Genomic DNA, 20,579 nt, shown 5'->3' with positions numbered 1-20,579 from the left:
GTGCAACAGTGTCATCCCTCTTGGCTCTTCTGGTCCCACCCAACCACTGGTGCCTTGAGAAGAGGGGCTGTGCCTTGTTTCTTTGATATTCTTTTCCCTCTGGCTCTAATATGGGGCTAACGAGAAATCTTGTCATTTGCAGTTATTCCAGACAAAGATGGAGATCAGACAAGGGTACCACTTGTCCCCAGTCTGGTCCCAAACATTTGGAAGGGAGGATGGTGTAGTGTTTTGAATGGCAGCCTCCCCAAAATACATGCCTACCCAGAACCTGTGAATGTGACGTTATTTGGAAAAGGGGTCTTTGTGGAGATAATTAGTTAAGAATCTCCAGTTAAAATCATCCTGGGTGATCCAGGTGGTCCCTAAATCTAACAACAGGTGCACTCATGAGAGAAAGTCAGAGGGATATGAGGAGAAGAGGAGAAGGCCATGTGAAGATGGAGACAGAGACTGGAGCTAGATGTGGCCACAGGCCAATGGCTGGAGTCACTGGAAGCTGGAAGAGGGAAGGAAAGGTTCTCCTAGAGCCTTCAGAGGGAGAACAGCTATACTGATACCTGAATTCCAGACCTCTGGCCTCCAGGCTGTGGTTTTAAGCTGCTCAGTTTGTGGCATTTGTCACAGCAACCACATGATACTAACACAGGGGGGAACCAACCAGGACACTAAAACCCATGATCCTTGAAGGGACAATAGACATCATTGGCCCTTTTGCTGCCTGAATAGGAAAATGAGGGCCACAGGGAGAGGTGACATGCCTCTGACCAGTATGAATGGAGCCAATGTGTTACATTTATATAGAGCAGCTGTGGGGTGGTTTCTCTTTGGCAGACCCACAGGTGACAGGTGGAGAGCAAGACACTGACTCTTCATCATGGAAAGAAGATGGGAATTTTCTCTGCAGCAAATGGAGGGCAGGGAATGGAACTTGCTTACAGCACCTGTGTGAAACATTCAGCTCCTTCCCAGACCTTCTCCAGGGCCTGGGGAAGGACCTCAGAATTTGTCTTTCTGGTGAGTTCCCAGGTGATGGATCAGAGATCATTCAGGGAGCTGCTGCTCTATGGCAGTGCTCCTGAGACTTTCATAAACACATGAACAACCCGGGGGTCTTGTTAAAATTCAGATTTTGATAACCCTTTTTACCATCTGACCCCGCTCCCCCTGCCCTTCATCTCTAGCCACAGCTAATTAAGCCAGGGGTAGGTGCCCGAGTGAAGGACCCATGGGCTCACCAACAGCCAAGGACAGGACCCTGCCCAAATAGAGTAAATCTAATACATACTTTTTTTCCCCCTTGAGATTCTGAATGGTGTCTGAATAGAAACCATTGCCCATTGGTGGTGATCCCTGGGCCAAGAGACCACGATTGAGGCCAGTACCCCAGAGTTGGGGCCAGTACCACAGTGGGCCAAGAGCAAAATGCATGTGCAGAGGCAGTTGGCTCAGGGAAGAGTGGGGAGGAAGTGGATACCCAGAAACCATGCAGCCTTGGGAGGCAGAGAGGGCAGCTTTGCTTTCTGACAGCTTTCTAACTTACAATTCCCCAGAGCCCCAGTTGAGCTGGTGGCCCTTGTGCCCTGAGAAATCTCATATCCTTCCAATAAGTTCTTCTTTTTGTATGAGATATTTTGAGTAGACACTTACTTCTTAAAGCCAAAAGGCTCCTAATTAGTGAGAATGTATCTGTGCCCTCTTCCACCTGCTTTTTGGCGGTAAAACCCTCTGAGTCAGGAACTATACATCCTGTGACTGCTCATCTCCAGGACCTTGGACAGGGCCCTGCACAGGGGTGTTGGGGAGCGTGGACTGGTTCTCAGAGGATAATGTGTACACAGGAGTCAGAGGAGGGTGGAAGAAACACATTCCAAGTGAGTGGAACAGTGGGGCAGAGGCATGGAGTGAGAATAAGCGTGTGCAGGGAACCACACACACACAGAGGCTGGAGGCTGGTAGGAGGCAAAGTTGGCTGGCAGAGAAACCTGGTTGTGGCTGGCTTTCAACACCAGACTGAGGAGCTGGGGTTGGTTTGACAGGCAGTAGAGAGGCATCTGAAGTCTTTCAGCTGGAGGGACGTGACTAAGAACAATTGTTCTCTTTTCTGTAACAAAGATCCCAATGGCCCAGGTGAGAGATGACGTCTTCAAATAAGTTTGTAAAAATGGGAATGAGAAAATGGATTCTAGAGATTTTCCTAGTGCCGAATCAATAGGAAGTGGTAACTCGTCAGACTCTGCGGTAAGCCCCGGAATGGAGAGTATTCCATTAATAAACCAGAATAAGGAAATAGAGATCTAACCTCACTACTAATCAGAGATACGCAAATTTAAAGAGATGCTGTTTCTCATTATATCAAATTAACAAAGATGCTGGTGAAGGTGTGGTAAAATGATCACTTCCCTACTTTACAGCATACACAGAGGATGAATTGTCACAAATATGATTTGGGAAGTAATTCAGCAAAATGAATGACAACCTTCAAAGATTTTCGTATCCCCAGTTTCCCAGAAATAAAATGGCTAGATCTATCTTACAGACACTTTCTCAAATATATAAAGTAATTTGCAGCCAAAAATATTCTTCATAGTGCTATAAGAAACAGATCAAACATCCATAAGAGAATATAAAGTCTATGTGGTTATATCTGCTATAGAATACTACATAACCTGCTCCAAATAAAGGTTCAAGGGTTACATAGAATATTTATAGCAAAATACCAATGTATATTGGTATGCATATTTGATTGTAACTATGTATATCCAATTTGACTGCATGTCCGATGTGATTGCAACTATGTAAATGTTGCATATATCCAATGTGTATATCCAGTTTGATGGTAACTATGTAAGTGAAACACACTAAAACCTCTGAAAGGAAAAAAAAAATGACTGGATGGAAATATACCAAAATTTTAACAGTGATTGTGTGTTTCCCCCCTACTCTCCTGTCCTTTCTACTTTTTCTCCAAAGTGCAATAATCTAACAATAGAAAGAAGTCCCTGGAGCCTGCCCGGAGAATGGTAACTCATACCCCAATCCCTGCCTCTCCCTCACTGACTTCCCCTGTGCTTGGCTCTCCTCTGCAGAAAGAAACACACAGACTGGGAGTTTTGCTGTTTTGTTGCTTCTTTGTCTCCTCTGTTCTGTAAAATGTTTCATTTTCAAGCACAGTGCTGGGTACATAGACCCTGTGTGAGGGATGTTTGTGGACCAGTACATATGAATTTCCTGTGGCTGTTGTAACAAATTACCACAAGGCTGGTGGCTTAAAACAACAGATACTTATTCTTTCACAGTTCTGGAAGCCAGAAGTCTGAAGTCAGTATCCCCCAGCTGAAATCAAGGGGTCAGCAGGCTTGTGCCCCTTCTGGAGGCTCTGGAGGGGAACTGGTTCTTTTTTTTCCAGCTTCTGGTGGCTGCTGGTGTTCCTCGGTGTGCGGTTACATCATTCTCATCTTTGCCTCCAGCATCACAGTGCCCAAGCCACTTCTGCGTGTAATACTTCTCAGCTCCTTTCATATTAGGACTCCTGTGATTACACTCAGGGCCTGCTCAGATAATACAGGATAATCTTCTCATCTCAGGATCCTTAGCTTAATCACATCTGCAAAGTCCTCCTCTCCCTCCTCCCCCCCCCCCCCCCCCCCACTTCATGGAGGGGAGCATTCACAGGTTCCAGGGACTAGGATATTGATACCTATTGGGGGGACATTATTCAATTGACCACAGTCAGCTTTAAGGATTAAGCAAGGTTGGGTGGAGATCAGACCCGCCCCTGGCTTACACTCTCTCGGGTGCAGCAGTGGATGGCCTGGAGGAGACCCTGGGCTGTGACAGGCCAGGATTCTCAGGAGACCTGCCCTTCCTGCCAAAGTTCACTTCACTGACTGGGTCAGAACTGCAGGCACGGTGAGGCTTTGCCCAGGCTGGGTTACAAGGGGCCTGAGATTTTTCCCAGAGTAATTCTTTTCTCTTTGGACTCAGGGGCTTCCTGCTTTAAGAAGACCGAGTATGTGGGGGACATTGGGCTGCAGGAAGCAGTCCCTGAGAGGCAAGCATTTGCATTCCAGCAAGGGTCTCCTGTTTATGAAGGATTCTTGGGTGAGTTTCCAGGTTCCTGGTTGCCTTTGTCACTGGCTTGCTCTGTGACCTCAGGCAGGCTGCTTTCTCTCTCTGTCCTCAGTTCTGGAGAGCTCTGGAAGATGTCTGGAGGCTCTGCTAACACTCTCACTCAGACCTCACACACCTTTTTCCCTGCCAATCTTCTCTACTATTCAAGTCCCTAAAAGGCTGGGGGAAGCTACTGAAAGGCATTTCTCAGAATACCCCAGAATTCTAGCAGCCCAAGGGTCTCCCAGCAGCAGCCTCAGCTTCCCTTTCCAGCTTCCCTTCCTGGGATCTTTCCGAGACCACGTCTCCCGATCCCAGGTGGTTGCAGACTTACATGCCCGGTGGAGCTCTTGTTGGCAGTCCTAGAGGCGAGAGGCTAAGTCCTGGGAAGAGTTACTCCTAAAGATAAAACTAAGCATTTGGAAAGTGAACCAGTGGTGAGCAGGGATGTGTTCCCAAACAAAATGAATAATTGCTGAGGTGTGTGTGGGAAGGGCATCTGTGGGCCTCCAAGAAGAAAGATGAGGTCTGGCCTCAGGGTGGGAGGACCATACGGAGTCCAATCTCCCAACAATGGTCTACGTGCTGGCGGCCACGAACACGTCTTCATGGTGGCCCGATTCTCCTTCTCCTCCTCCTCCTCTTCCTTCTTCTTCTTCTTCTTCTTCTTCTTCTTCTTCTTCTTCTAATTATTTCTTTTGGGGAGAGTGCAAGCGGGGGAGGGGCAAAGAGAGGTGAACAGAGGATCTGATGCGGGTTCTGCACTGACAGGCTGACAGCAGCAAGCCTGATGTGGGGCTCAAACTCACAAACCCCAAGATCATGACCGGAGTCGAACCCCAAGAGCATGACGCTCAACCGACTGAGCCACCCGGCTGCCCCACGCTGGCCTGGTTCTATGAGAGGGGATGAGCCTCAGAGCGTGAACCATCTCCAAGCATTAAGGACATTCAGCGGTGTTGTGCTGGAGCTTTCTCATTTCATAAAATATCAAAATACTCTCAGACCCTTCTCCAGGACACCTCCACCTTCTCACAACAAGCTTCTAAAGCGTTACCCCTGGGCCTGAGGGGCTTCAGAACTCTGCTGATGGGTAGGTTAGTATATATTTTTGGAATATCATCCCTAATTGTGGTTATTCCAAAGTTCCCTAATGGAATGCCCCTCCCTGGCCCTTGGGGTGTGAGCCCGCCTGCTCTTATCTTACTGACCAGCAGGTGGCAGCACAAAAGCGCTCAAAATTCAGCATTGCTGGAAAAAAGGCACAAAACCTTCCTTGCTTCCATCTAACTACAAAGGGACCCACCTGCCCGGCTTGCTGGAGGTGTCCTTGTTCACCTGCCCACCCACCACATCCCACTGGGCCTGGATGGAGCGACCAAAAGAAGAGGATGGCTCCATTTCTGAGAGCTCAATCCTGAGGAACTATAAGCTGATTTGGGAGAGATGGCATGTGGGGGCATTTAAGTGCTGTCCTGGAGATTTCTGCTCTAAAACCTGGTGTCATGTAATGCGATAATGTGTATGCCTAGTCTGTTGTCAGTGCTTGGCAGATGTTAGCTGTTTATACCCTACCTCACCCCATTTAATCTTTATAACAAACCTACAAGGTAAGTCTTAGCAAAAACCGTTTTACAGATGAGGTATTGAGGCGCAGAGGGGTGGCCTTGGTTGTTCCGTGTCACGGGGTGAGTGCATAGCCGTGCTGAGCTTTGAGGTCTCAGTGACCCAGAGTCCAGCTGCGTCCTCCTGCGCTGGCTGAGGAGACGCTTCACACTGAATCACAAACCTTCCTTCTCAACACGCACGACTAGTCCCCAGGGAGAATGGAGGGCTGTACCTCCTGGGAGGCACAGGGTAGAGGACTGAGTAGATCCTGAGTTCTCCTGGAAGAGGAATGCTTTGCACACCAGGATGTGTGCGGGAAGGGGTGTTGAGGCATGAAGCTGGCCCCAGCTGTTGCGCTGGGAGGTAGAAGACCAGAGTTGTGTTCTATTTCTGCTATCCCATTGCTGTGTGACCTTGAGTAGGTCCTGACCCTCTCTGGGCTTTCCTTTCCTCATCTATGGATTAGAGCACCTCATGGGTCCTTGCTGGTTCTCACTCTCCAGGGAATCCAGAAGGGCACCAAACTCTTCATTAACTCAAAAAGGCCAAGGCTGCCACTATTCACCTCATGGGGTTCTTGCCGGGATTAAATGAGGCCACAAAGAGAAACGCTGGGTAGCCTGAGCAAAGCACGGCCCCGGCGCCAGGCCTCGGCCACCTGGAGCCCTGCATGTGGCCTCAGGAAGCTGGTTTCTGCCCTGGCCCTGTCTTAGGCTCCACCTGTCACAGGTGGAGCTCTCCCGGAAGCAGATGCTAAGACGGAGTCAGGAATGCCAAGGAAGTAGAGGAAGCAGGCGGGGCGGGGCCGTCAGACTGGGAGGCAGGCCTGCCTCCATCTCTGCCGGGCAGCGGGGCTTGGGGGCAGATGTCCAAGCCCTGGCACCGCTGTCTTGCTTGGTCATGAGCTGGCCCTCCGAGTCTTCCATCTTCCTGCAAAGCAATTGGGCCGGAATGCAGAGACGGCCCCTAGAGGGCGCTGTCGACCACATGCCCTCCTTGAAGGGGCGTCTGGGCATCGCATCGCAATGTCTGCCTCACCAGGAAAGGACCGCCCTGCCCTCTGGGGTGGGAAGTCCAGGCATCAGCACCCTCACTCCCTCAGGCCCCAGGCGGGCCTGGTGGGGAAGGGCTCTGTCGGAAGGGAACAGCAGCAACAGGTCAGAGCCCAGGTGCACGTGTGTGCACAGGTATGTGCGAGGGCCCAGTACCGGGCCCACACATGCGTGTGGAAGTACGTGTGTGTATATGCATGTGTATCCGAGGGCCCTGTATGGACGTGTGCGCATATCTTCACGCGTGTTCAGGTGTGTGTGTGTGCACATGTGCAGCATCCTGTGGCCCTCTGGGGGAGGGGGGCTGCCAGCTCTGGGCACCTCTGACAGGTGGCGGCTTGGTCCGGCCACCTGGCTTCAACCCAGTCTCTGGGAAGCAGACTGGCAAAGTGAGGCAGAGCCCACAGCTAAAAGGAGACGTTGGCTCTGGGGTCAAGGCGGGAGCAGAGGCCCCTGGGCCACCAGAGGAACAGCACTTACAAGATTTCTGGGGCCCAGGCTCAGCCCCTGACCCATATGGTTTGTGCTCACCGCAGGCCCTAGGTAGATCATATTATTCTCCCCATTGTCTAGACAGCGTGTCCTCTGAATGCTTGCCTCTGCCGGGTCGGGCCGTGAGGACAGAGTCCGACTTGCCCTTCCCTGAGTCCAGTTCAGACCTGGATGGAGGGTGGGGCCTCCCCCCCTCAGACCCTCCCCTTGAGAATCTTCCTCTTGGAGGTAGGCATAGGCCCCGCCATGGGGACACCCACTGTGCAGGCCCCTCCCTGACCACAAATTCCTGGGAGACAGGTCCTTTGTCTCCCCCTCTGGGGGCGAGGGGGCCGAGAGCCCTCCCCACCAGGCCTGGTGCAGGGATGTAGCCCACCCCTGGGAGGCCCAGTGACGCAGGGCAGCAGTGGGGAGGCTGCTTGGGCTGGGGGTGAGCCAGGGCCTGCGGAGGCCCCTCTGTCCGGGCCAGATGGCTGCCGGCTCCAGTGGGAGGAGCTGCCAGCTCGGCCAGTCAGTGTCCTGGCCCAGACTCCACGCTCTGCCCTTGTCCGGCTCGGGCCTTCAGGTGCTGTTTGCGGAGGGGCCAGTGAGGGGGCTTTCTTCTAGATGCCTGTTACCTGCACCCCTGCACACCCAGGGCCCAGCCAGCCCCTCAGAGTCCCATCGCCACACTGACCAAGGCCCTGCAGGAGCCCAGGGAGGTGGCCTGCACGGTGGGGCCTTCTCCACCTTGTCCCCTTTTCCTCCATAGTTCATGCTGGATCAGCCCCTCATTCATTCGTTCGTTCATTTGTTCACTCATTCATTCATCCACTCCTCCAACAAACAAATCAAGCGCCTAACGACATACCATCCCTGTTCTGGGCTCTGGAACCACCTGGATGAACAAGACAGAGTGGTCCCTGCTCTCATGAAGCTGATGCTGGACTGGGGAAGATGAGAAAACTAGTAAGCAGGTGTAGGGGAGAGTGACTGAGACGGGGCTTTCTTTAGAAAAGGTCTTCAAAGAAGGTCTCCCTGTGTGTGGGGGGGGGGCATTTGAAATGGGACTGGAAGAAGAAGGAGCCAGCCAGTCCCAATCCTGGGGGTGGGAGGAGCAGGAAGTTCCAGGTGGGGGAACCCTACTGGGGGAGGATGGGTGTGGGGGGGTCTGGTGTGCACTCCTTGACCCGAGGAGGTAGGGGCAGGGGTGCAGGGTGTGGAGGGCTTGGGGGGGAAGTTGGGGCCAGAACTCAAAGGCTTGTGGGCATTGGATTTAGGAGAGTAATAGAAACAGAATGAACATTCATAAAGCATTATGTCAGTCACCTGACATAAGCCAACTATTTCAACCTCCCCCAAATCCTATGATAAGTAGAGTTGTTATTATTATCCCATTTCACAGATGTGGAAACCATGCCCCTAAGAGATTAAATCACTTGCTCAGTGACACGCTGTGGGTCAGTGGCAGAGTTGGAATTTCTGGGGGGACAGCTGGTTCAAGAACCCTAACCGTTGGACCACACTGCCTCTGTGGATACGATTCCCTCACCTCCAACATAGACTCCTCCAGGAGGCCTTCCTGACCCCCGGGTTTGTTTCCTCTGCTTAAGCAACATATAACCGCACCATCCAGCCTAAAAAACCACGGGGGTACTCAAGAGGTCATCTTGTTTATGCCCCTGCCTCCAGGCAGATATGGTATTATAAGTCCCATCTTGAAGATGAGACTGCTGAAGCCAGAAGGGATTGGTCCGTGTCCAGAGTCGGTGAGGGAAGTATGGGAACCAGGGGTGTGGTCGAGGAGCAGTAATGGTTCAGTTGGACCCGAGCATGAGGAAAAGATAGGTGATGAGGGATGGGACCTGTCCACCAAGCTGAGGAGCCGGGGCTCTGGCGTGGAGGGTGGGCAGTGGGGGAGAGGGGAAGTCACTGCCCAGTAAGCCCTGGGAGCAAATCCTGGCCTTGCCGAGTAACTTCGTGTGAGTCCTGTGCCCCTCTCTGAGCCTGTTTCCCACTCTGCACGATTTGGGGTTGGCACCTCTCCTAAGAACCCTCCAGGCCTTACATGGACTTACTCTGTGGCCACTGCTTTCTTACAGTCCCAGCAAAAAATGGAGCTCTGCTGGGTAGACACGGAATATCTTTAATGCCCTGATTTCCTTTTGACCGCGTGTGGCTTTGCTCTGAGGTATTCTGCCGGACCTTCTGGAGGCACGTGTCTCCGGGTGCTGGCTCACAAGGGAGCCTGGGTCAACATGCTCTCCTTTACCTTCAAGCCCTTCCTCTCGTGGAGCCCCGTCCAGGGCAGGCCGGCGTCGTGGGCCTGGGCCTGCGCGTGGCCCGGCTCTGAGGGCGATGGCATCGGTGGCATCAGAGGTATCAGCTCCTCCGAGGCCCCAGGGGAGGCACGAGGAGATTCGTCAGTGTCCAGGCTGGCATCGCTCCAGCCCTTGGAGCTATCGCTGTGGCCGTCCGGACCAGCGGCTTCATCCTCGGGTATGGTGGCAATCTCGGCCGCGTCCTCCTCAAGGTTGGTGTCTGAGTTCCCTGCCAGGTGGCTGGCGGCCCCCTCAAACTTGCTGGCTGTGTGGACGACTGCCGTATCCTCCCGCTTCTGCGCGGAGCCAGATGAAGGGGCGCCACGCAGCCCGGCCACAGCCTGGGCGGGTGTCTTAGCTCCGCCCTGGCCCGTCCAGAAGAGGGCGAGCTCTTGGCGACAGGCGGCCACGGCCAGGCTGGTGAGCAGGGTGCTGGACACCAGGTACAGCAGGGCGGGCTGGCCCATCTGCATGAGGACCATGGCGACAAAAGTGACCAGCAGGCCCACGGCATAGGCCACCGTGCAGGCCACAAAGTAGACCTGGCGGGAACGGACTTGCACATCAAAGCGGTGACAGTAGGCCACCAGAAAGCCAGGGACCACAATGTCACCGAAGCCGAGGATGGAGAAGGGCTGGTCACACAAGGTCAAGGCTGAGAAGCTCAGCCAGGGCACTTTGAGCACCATGGGCAGCCTCTCGCGGCTCACGGAATCTACCGGGCCCGCCGCCACCCCCACCATGATGCTCTCGCCGGTCCTGGTGAGGAGGGGCGTGACGAAGACAAAGAAGACATCGAAGGCCAGCAGGGCCAGCAGGAAAGAGGCACAGCTCCTGAGCGTGGGCAGCCGCACGCGCCGCAGGACCAAAAGGCAGTAGGCCACGCCCAGCGCGTCCTGCAGGAGCCACGCCCAGCTGTCCTCGTTCCGGTGGGCGATCCAGAGGACGGTCACCGCCGCGCACAGGCCGCCCAGCAGCAGCAGGGGCAGCTGCAGGCAGGCGCGGTGGCCAGGCAGGGGCCAGCGGTATTGCTGCAGGGGCAGGTGGCGCACCAGGGGGGCCAGGCAGCTGTAGAGGCCGGTGCCCGCCCCCAGGCCGAAGACGGCGATCATGACGTAGACAAAGCTGTCGTAGAAGAAGTAGAGGAGCAGCATGATGGAGCAGGACAGGGTGACCACCGCGCCCGTCATGGCCGGCGTGAAGTCCACCGGCGCGCCCTCGTCTTCCTCCTCCTGTCCCCGCGGGGCGGCCACTGCTTCCTGCCGGTGGTGACCGCGGGGCCCCCCTCCCCCCCGGGCCCGGCGCCGCTGCAGCCGGTCAGCCTCGGTCAGGCCGGCCCAGTAGCCGCCAGCGGCCACGGTGCCCACGGCCAGGATGAAGGTGATCACCATGTTGTAGTCGAGGACGGGCTCCGGGGGCGCGTACAGGGCCACGCGGACCTCGGCGCTGCCGTGGGTGTGGCGGAGGATGTCGAGCATGTCGTTGTAGCGGAGCACGGCCACGGGGATGGTGAGGCCGGGCAGGGGCTGGTGGGGGTCCTGGGGCACCGGGGTGGTGTCTGAACACTGCTGGCCGCCGACCCGGCTCACGATGAGCAGCCCGTGGGCGCCTTGGCCCTGAGCCAGCCGGCCCTTGGCGTAGAAGCTGCAGTTGCCCCTCATGACCATGGCGGTGGTGTGGCGGAGGGGCCGCCGGCGGGGGGCGCTGGGCCGGACCTGGCGGGAGGAGTCCTTGCCCGGGCACCAGGGTGCCGTGGTACCATCGTGCAGGGGCAGGAGTGGGGCGTGGTGCAGGTCCCGGGGCAGGGTGACATAGTCGGAGCTGAACAGGATGCAGTAGTCCTTGCTCCAATTTTCTGACACCACGTGGGCCACGCCATACTCCCCTCGGGCGGCGGTGTTGGTGAGGAGGAGGAGGAGGAGGAGGAGGAGGAGGAGGAAGAATCCCAGGAACGCCATCCTCCTCAGCCACCTACTGCTGCATCCCAACGTGGCAGCGGCTCCCAGCGCGGTCCCCTCTCCCAGGGGGTGGGTGTGGCCCTCTGTCATAGAGCAGCCTTGCCTCCTGTCTGGGAAACCAACCCGGGCCCCACCTACCTAATCACAAAGCCGTGCAGCCCAGGCTCAGGGCGGTGCTTTGGAGCACGGGGTCCCTCTCAGGATCCTGTTCCCTGACACTGCCTCCCGCAGAGAGGTCACCTGGGTCCCCACTCTGCTCAGTCCCTGGTGGGTCTGGGTCAGGTAATCTGAAATACGAGGTGGGAGGATGGGATGGAGGATCCCAGACACAAAGTCTGGACCAACTTGGCCCCTCACTGACTGGGTGGCCGGGCAGATGCCTCTTCTCTCTGCACCTGTTTCTTCAGCGGCCAAGAAATGGGGACATTGAGCAGAGAGTTTCTGAAGCTATTGCAGACTTTTATTGAGCAGTTACTAAGTGCCAGATACTTTATCTGTACTCAGCGGGCCTTTGCAAAGAGGTATTACTATATCCGGCCGGCCTGAGGCTGCATGCTGTCCTCCAAAGTCCCTGCCTCTTTGTATTGACACATGACCAGAATTTCATTTCTAGCCTCCCTTGGAGTTAGGAATGGCCATGTGGTCAAGTTCTTGCCAATGGAATTGAGCAGAAATGATGGGAGCCCTTCGGAAGCCTGAACAGAGACCATGAGGCTCCTTGTTTGTCCCTTCCCTTCTCACAAGCCAGCCATGGGCAGGCCATTGACTATGGAGAGGAGGAATTGTCCTAAGGGACAGAAAGAGAGGAAGGAAAGGAACTGGGACCCCGGATGTCTACATGGAACAGTGTGTGGAGGGGGGACGTTCACTGTGAGATACATTACCTTCCTTGGGCCATTGGCTTCTTGTGGATCTCTCTGTTACAGCAGCTTAAACTTACCTGAACATTCCCATTTCATGGATGAGGAAACCTGAGCTCAGAGAAGCCCACCCCACAGGCCCCAGCCCCCCGCCCTCAGATCCAGCCCCCCTGCTCACACCTCCCTTGTCCAGGGAGCTGCCCGGCTCTGCCCCCGGACCGGAGGCCTCACCTGCTGCTTGTTCTCATTCTTCAGGCCTTGGCTCCAACGTTATCTCCACCACCATGGCCAGGAGCAAGCAGGCCCGCTTGTTAGCTTTCACTACCACAACTTAAGATTTTGTTTGTGCATTTCCTTGTTTACTTTCTGTCTTTCCTTGGTCGAGTTCCATGAGGACAGGGACCTTGTCTATCTTTCTGCTGCTCTCAGATTCTGGAATAGCAAATGATGCTCAGAAAATGTGTGGGGTGTGTGAATGAATGACCCTGTTTTTCTTCTCTCTCTCTCTTTTTAAAAATGTTTTATTTTTGAGAGAGAGAGAGAGAGAGAGAGCACATGCACGGTGCAGAGAGAGGGTGACAGAGGATCCGAAGCGGGCTCTGTGCTGACAGCAGAGAGCCTGACGTGGGGCTCGAACTCATGAACTGTGAGATCATGACCTGAGCTGAAGTTGGACTCTTAACTTACCGAGCCACCTAGGCGCCCCTATAATTGACCCTGTTTTTCAGTAGAAGGGACCAAGGCGCAGGGCAGTGAAGAGATTTTTCCAAGGTGACACATGGGTGATAGAGACGAGATTGAAATCCAGGCTGTGGGGTGATGGAGCTTCTGGCTACCCCTGCTGTGCTCTGAGCAGTGTGCTCAGGGGACAGTGGTCAGCCCACTTGTCCCAGATGATTGGGACTGGGTAGCAGATGGATTTGCTGAAAAAAAAAATCACTTGAAGAGGGGACTCCTTAAAAAGTCACCTCCATACTTTACATTTGGTATTCGGAGGTGACGCTTTTGGAAGGTAACAATGTCATCAGGGTGGAGCCCTCAGGAATGGGATTGGTTTCACGAGAGACACAAGAGAGGTGACGGGAGAATACGGTGTGACGGCAGCTGTCTGCAAACCAGGAACAGCGCTGTCAAGGGGAACCCACTCAGCTGGCACCTTGACCTCACACTTCCCAACCTCCCTGAACCGGGTAAAATTGTGCTTGTTGTTTAAGCCACCCAGTCTATGGTATTTGTTATACGGCCCAAGCTGACTGAGACAAAGTCCAAAATCAAGGTGTCAGCAGGGCCATGCTCCCTCTCAGACTCTGGGTAGGACCCTTTCCTCACCCCTTCCTCATCTGGGTGGTGGCTGGCGATCCATGTTACTCCTATCTCTGCCTCTGGTCACACGGCATTCTCCCTCGTGCTATATTGGGGCCCATCCAATGACTTTATGTTAACGTAATCACATCTGCAAAGACCCTATTTCCCAATAAAGTCTCGTTGGTAGGCCCTGGGGTTTAGAACTCCAACATAACCTTTTGGGGAACACAGTTTGACCCATGAAGCACATTTTATTTTAACTTTCACAAGGTGCACAGTCACTGATCTTCTGAAGGCGTCTGCTTTGATTATGGGTCCATCCCCTGGAGTTCCAAGTCGCCTTCCTTGTGAAATCCTTGCTGATGAGACACCGTCCCCAACATCCAGCTTTGGGTTCTCTGGGGGTGGAGGGCAGCCTGAGAGGACCTCGCAAAGTGGTCAGCAACTAGAACCACGTAGACTCTGTCAGGCTCCTCCCACCCAGGTATTTCTTTACATTTGTCTCACCGCCACCTGAGTCGACAGCTGATTGTGTGACTCAGATCGTGTCTTTCAACTGAATTTTCACGAGCGACAACATTTCTCCTTGTTTGTGCCATTCCGTTTCATCCACTGCGACAACATTTAATTCGATTATAAACAGTAATTTCCGTGACAAGGGAACTGTCAGAAATACATTAGGGAACAAAGCCAGTAGACTGGTGAGCGTACCCCAGCTGGTTCGGGGACACACGGCAGGGCCCAGGGATGGGGGGCGGAGCAGGGAGGCTGCTAGCTTCTCCTTCATGGGCTCCCGTCGCTCAGGGACAGTTAGGGAAGCAGGAACTCTCTGCACCCCGGCACCCAGGTCCGAGCACGGCAGGGCCAGCCAGCCTCTTTCTGAGGGCTGCAGGCCCCCAGCTCCTGAGGTTCAGCTCAGACCCTCTCTCAGGGCTCTGCTCTCCCAACATAGGGAGTCTTGAGTCTCTTAAAAGTCAACGACCAGCACCCCTGGTGACTCTGGTTAAAAACGCAGATGGTAACAAGTTCAGGCGAAGATGCGGAGAAATTGGAAGTCTCTTAACGTTGCTGGTGGAGTGGGAGACGCAGCGGCCTTAGAAAGCGGTTTGGCGGGTCCTCAGTAAACGAAGCGCGTAGAGTTACCATACGACCCAGCAATTCCAGCCCTGGGGTATATAACAACAGGACTGAAAACAGGTATTCAAAACAAACAAACAACCAAACAAACTTGCATGTGAATGTTCATAGCAGGACCATTCACAGCAGCTTGGGATAGGTGGAAAGGACCCAAATGTCCTCCAATGGATAAATGGATAGAACGAGGTCTCTCTATTATTCAGCCATAAAAAGGAATGAAGTTCTGATACGTGCCGTGATATGGATGGACCTTGGAAACATTATGCTGGGGTGCCTGGGTGGCTCAGTCGGTGAAGCGGCCGACTTTGGCTCAGGTCATGATCTCGCGGTTCGTGGGTTCGAGCCCCGCGTCGGGCTCTGTGCTGACAGCTCAGAGCCTAGAACCTGCTTCGGATTCTGTGTCTCCCTCTCTCTGACCCTTCCCCACTCATGCTCTCTCTCTGGCTCTCAAAAAAATGAATAAATGTTAAAAAAACTTGTGCTAAGTGAAAGCAACCAGACACAAAAAGAGAAATATTGTATGATTCTACTTTTATGAAATCTCCAGAATACAGAAATCTACAGAGACAGAAAACAGGTTCACGGTGGCAGAGGCTAGGAAGGTGGTATGGGGGGTGACAGCTGAATGGGAATGGGGTTCCCATTGGGGTGAAGACAAAGTTCTGTAACTAGACCAGTCTGTGCCCTGATTTGGGGTTCAGAAATGTAGGCTCCTTCCCTTCCCTTGGGCTCCTGGTGCCCTGGGCTCAAAGGATTCTCTTTAGGCTCATTCCCTCTGAGGCTCTTCCTAGGACCTGGCTCACTGAAGTGTCTATCCAATCTCTGCACCCAAAGACCACCCCACCCCCCGCCCCCACAGCCCTGGAGTTGTTCTTCTCTGCGGCTGCTTGGTGCCCAGACAGTGGCCTGCACCAATGCCCTGGTAGGTGCCATCACACAAGCTACAGCAGCACCCACCCCCTCCAGATTCCATCCTTTTCCTTGAGGGCATCCTCTGTGTCTGCAGCTTCTGCCCCCTCCCTGCTGCTCTTCTTACAGCCTGGGATCTCAAGGTCACAGTCCAGGGTAGGCCAGGGGCAATGTCTCTGCCTTCTGTTTAGAGGACTAGGGGACACCTGGAGCGTTTATCTTCATCCACTTGGGGCAGCAAGGGCATAACGGGCTGGTGTGGCTGCTCAGGAAGGGTGGGGTAGGTGCCCAGCTCACCTGGCCCACTCACTGCCCTCGCTTCCTGGCCCAGTGCTGTCCTAGCTGCATGTTCTAGAGATAGTGCTCCCTCCTCGACTCCCCCAGTGACGAAGGCAAGAGATAGGAGCACCCACAGGTCTCCCTCCATGTCGTCCCCCACCCTAGCGGGGTGCCGGCTGCATTTTCCCAGTCTCCTCTTGAGGCCCTGAGCATATGGCCCTCACGCTTGCTTCTGTCCCCACCTGCCTTGGCCCAGTGGGCAAGGAGGTTGTGCGGCAGCCATCTTTCCAGGACCCCTTGGAGGGGCAGGGGGAGTGGGTGGCAATCTGGTGGCTGAAGGTGGTCTCTGGAGTTCTCTCCAAAAGATGATCTCACTGATGCTTCCGACACACTTAAAGCTTTGAAAAATACACATGGTGCAGGCCAGTCTTGGGCCCAAGCCTGACTGGCAGGATCTACAGAGACTGTGGGCTGTCAGAGGTTGGGATAGGAAGCTCTGGGATAACACAGGGACAGGAAGGCTGGCAGCCTGTGGCCAGCCTGGAGGCCAGGCTGGGTTCGGGAGTGGGCCACCTGATGCCCGTGCTTTGCAGGTGTCAACTCCGACATCTGGCTTTGTGTCTGCATGCTGTTTGTCCACAAATTAAGGACACTGAGGAATTTCCCCAGGGAGGGTATCAGAGGGGCAAAGAACTCCTTCTGCATGTGGGCGGAACATAGTAGAAGCTGGGCGGGGCCAGCCCGGGCTCACATGCCACTGCCCGATGCTCTGGGGCAGGTCTTGTAACCTCTCCGTGCCTCACTTTCCCCATCTGTTAAATGGGGGTAACAGCCCCTGGCTCACAGGGTGGTATGAAGCGTAGGGGAGGTCAACAAGTGAGAGGCACCCAGTAGGCACTCAGTCCATGATAACATTGCTGGCGTTGGAATGCAGAAACCAGCTTGGGTTTGGACTGAGGGTGGGTAGTTGAGTTTGAAGTCGGGCCCGATGAAATGATCCTGAGAGATCCTTGAGCTGGAGGCCAGTGAACCCCTTGCACGGACTGAGCAGAGCCTGGGTGGGTGCAGGGAGACCCACAGAAGCTTCTGGTGGCCTGGGCTGCAGTTAAGTATCATTTTAGGGAGTGGAGGGATGGCGGATGTTGGGAAGGTGGGAAGGGCGTGCTGGGAATCAGGATGGATGTACAGAACCCTCACTACTCCCACCCAGCTGAGCTCAGCAGCTGGACATCGGCTGTGGCATCTTTGGGTTGGTCCGTTCCTCACCTGGGACTTATCTCCAGCCAGACCATCTGAAGCCCTGAGGCCTCCTGCTCACCAACCCCCCCACCCCGCCCCTCCCAGAGTTGCTCTATCTGTCCTGGCCTCCTGAAGCCCAACCCCAGTGACTTCAATCACCTGAGGGCGTGGAAAGAACCCTGGACGTGGACCCAGAGGACCTTTGATCTCAGAGGAATCACCAGGCCTCGGTTCCCTTGGCTGTAAAATGGGATGATTCCTGCCTCTGTGAGTCACTTGAAGATTAGACAATAAATATTATAAAGGATTTTGCAGATTGCAAATTTACAAATGCCCATAATTAAGGTATTAATATTTGGATTCTAAAACCCCCTTTCCTCCCTAACGCGTGTTTTTCCCACATCTGCTTCTCTCCCCAGTCCTATCCCAGGGCATCTGACCCAGCAGCAGCAGAAGGACTGAGGAGGCCTGGGGGTGGGGGTGGGGGGGAACTGAGGACCCCAGGGCAGGGGCGGGACCCCCACTCAGAGGCGGAGGAGCAGGAACCAGAAAACCAAAACCCCACGGTGCGTTTTTCCTCCACTGGTGCTCTGTGCCCATGAAGGAGGGTCCCAAGGAGAAATGGGCTGGCGTCGAGTACTTGAGGGGAAGGCCGCCTCTGGGGGCGGTGTGAAGTTCTTCCAGGCTTGAGCGAGGGGTCTGCCCCACAGGGACCCCCACGCTGCAGCTGCCGGCCTCTCCCCCGGTGAAGCCACGTGTGTGTCTGTTGGTCCGTCACACTCCCACTCACCCAGCCCACAAGCTGAACCTCAGGGCACAGTGACCCTCAGAAACCCTATCTGGGGGCCTGCCCTCACCCTGGACCCCCGGGGCCGTGGGCTGGGAAGGGTTAAACTCTGGGCACCTGCTCCAGGCGGCCCCTCCTCCCTTACAGTCTCTGAATGGGAGGCGTCCTGAGGCTCATTTGGACCAGGCCCTGCCTGCTCAGGGACCCTGCAGGCAGCTTCTTTGGGGACTATCAGCCTCCTCTTGGAGGTGTCCTCTGCTCTGGGCCTTGCAGTTGTTTGCTGGCCTGCGTCTTGGGGTGCTGAGTGCACAGCAAGAGCTCAGAGGGCACCATCAGCCACCGCAACCAGGAGGCTCAAGCAGGAGAGAGGGTGCTGGCCCAGCTTGGCCCCTCTGGACCTCTAGTCCATGCAACCCCCTGACGATGTCCCCCACTCCTCCCGGGCTCCTCCGTCCTTGGGAAGCGCCCGTCCCCACAGCCTGGCTTGTGCAGGAGAAGCCTTGCTCTCTCACCTCATTGGGTGAAAGGCAGAGTGGAGAAAGGTGCCTCAGTCATGGCCCTGTGACACTCAGCAGGCGCTTCTGGTCCCTCCTGGTAGATGCGTCCCTCTCCAGGGCTTCTCTCTCACAACCCCCCTCCATTGCTCTGGAAGCTGTCACCCTATATCTGTCCTGCTGCCCTGGTCCCCTCCCAGCGTCCCTGGCTGGAGACCCAGAAGCGAGCCCCAGGCTGGTGGAGAGCCTGTGTGGGGGGACCCCCTCCCCTGCCCTGATAGTGCAGGCTGTGGCTCCCACACACCGCTCTGTCTGGGCCTTCGGTCCTGGTCTTGCGGCCTGTGCGGCTGTGAGGCTGGGGGAAGTGCAGGGAGATTAGCGCCCCCAGGGAGCAGCCTTCCTCCCAGATGGCCCCTTGGATGGGCTGAAGGCGGGTGCGCCCCACTCCGGCTCCCCACGCTTCTGCAACAGGATTACGTTCCAGCCGCCTGCAGCGGTGGCTGTGGTGTGGCCATCGCCCCCTTCCCGCTGCCTCCCTTTCCTGGCCTCATGCCCCCACCTGCTGCCTGTGCCCCCCTTCCTGAGTTGGTTCCGGAAACCTTGTCTCTGGGTCTGTTTCCGGGACAGTGTCAAGGCCTCCCTACCTCTACTTCTTGCTGCCTTGGGGCTGGGACACATTCCTGTCTGGTATCCTTGCCATACTCTTGCTCAAACTGTCTCCGTGGCCCCCGTCCCATCCATGGTGTCCTTGGCCAGCACTGCTCACCCATGGCCCTTCTCTCCCTATGACTCACCCCTTCGAAGAGGCGTCCTTATCGGCTGGGCTCCGCTGACCCGTGCCCCCAGCGGCTCACCTAGCACCCCAGCCTGATGGGTGTGAGTGGTATCAGGTTTCCCAGCCCCACAGTGGCCCCGAAGACTGCAAAGTGGCCTCCGTTTCTCTGCTGCGCCCTTCCCACCCACCCCCGCACAGTCCAAACCTTCACAAATGCTGGTAGAAAAGATAAATATTATTATTTACAGCAGCCATGCCCTCACAGCTGACACCCTTATCTCCCAAAGCCCTGCTCTAGTGGCCCAGTACCTCTAGACACGGGAGGGTCCAGTGGGGGCTGGCTGGTTGCCCCTAGAGTCACTTGTCCTGCTCCAGGATGCTCAGGCAGAGAGAGGCCAAGTGCCCTGCCCCTTCTATCTTTGCTTAGCTAATCATGATGCCCCAGAGGACATCCGGGGGCCACAAACTCCCTGTGACCAGCAGAGAGGCTGTCCCCGGGGCCAGACCACTGAAGCCAGCGGCAGGGGGGCCCTGAGTAGCCTCTGTCCCCTGACGAGGAGACTGGCTTTGGCCGGGGCACACCCTGGCTCTTGCTCACCAGCCACGCGGTCACCCTCCCACCCCCGTCTTTCCACAGAGGGGGAGACACCAGGGATAGGAGGTGCAGAAATCAGGGTGCAAATATTATGTGTGGCCAAGGAGGGGGAGCCTGAGTGGCCTGTGGGGCAGTAAAGTTCCAACGGTGCAAGGCAGCAAGGCAGGGCGTTTCTGCTGGAAGTGCCACAGGGCCAGATGAAGTTTCGGTGGCTGGGGAGGATCCTAGTGGCGCGGCCGATTGCCTGATGATGTCACCTGATCTATAATGACATTGCCAGGGCTTCTGCCTTGGTTCCCATCGGTATGGGAAGGCATTGCCAACACCCGGAGGCGCCATGATGGTGGTTGGGATGCTGTCACAAGAGTTTCCCATGATGCCCCTGGCAGCGAGGACAGGCCCCAGGTCTCCAGTGGGCTGACATCTTGTGCCGTGGGAGAAGACACCTTTTGGAGGGACCCGTGTGCTGCTTTGGATTTCCACCTGGCCATTTCTACTCCATTCTGATGTCGCCTCCAGGGGGGCCTGGGGCAAGGGGGAGCCAGAGGCCGTGGGCCCGGCCCAGTCTTTATAGGCTATTTCCCGTCATCCCCTGGCCCAGACTGGGTCTGCTCTCATAGGCTGAACTCCCGCTCAGCTGGGGGTTCAGCCAGGGGGGACCCCCCCCGCGAGGATG

At 55.5% G+C, this 20,579-nt stretch overlaps 1 protein-coding gene and 1 long non-coding RNA gene across 2 annotated transcripts; one reads left to right on the top strand and one right to left on the bottom strand.

The window, feature by feature from the left end:
• Positions 1 to 9,374: 9,374 nt before the first annotated feature.
• SPPL2C (signal peptide peptidase like 2C) lies at positions 9,375 to 11,613 on the bottom strand. Its single transcript, XM_042915392.1, has one exon. It carries the CDS (start codon positions 11,611 to 11,613, stop codon positions 9,481 to 9,483), a length of 2,133 nt encoding a protein of 710 aa, XP_042771326.1. The 3' UTR covers positions 9,375 to 9,480.
• Positions 11,614 to 11,689: 76 nt separating this feature from the next.
• Positions 11,690 to 12,733, top strand: LOC122207053. The gene is made up of 2 exons (XR_006196652.1): positions 11,690 to 11,805; positions 12,639 to 12,733. It is a non-coding gene; the product is annotated as an uncharacterized LOC122207053 (long non-coding RNA).
• Positions 12,734 to 20,579: the final 7,846 nt, after the last annotated feature.

This window comes from Panthera leo, chromosome E1, assembly GCF_018350215.1.
Source record: "Panthera leo isolate Ple1 chromosome E1, P.leo_Ple1_pat1.1, whole genome shotgun sequence".
NCBI lineage: Eukaryota > Metazoa > Chordata > Mammalia > Carnivora > Felidae > Panthera > Panthera leo.
This window is presented reverse-complemented; position numbering and strand designations above follow the sequence as displayed.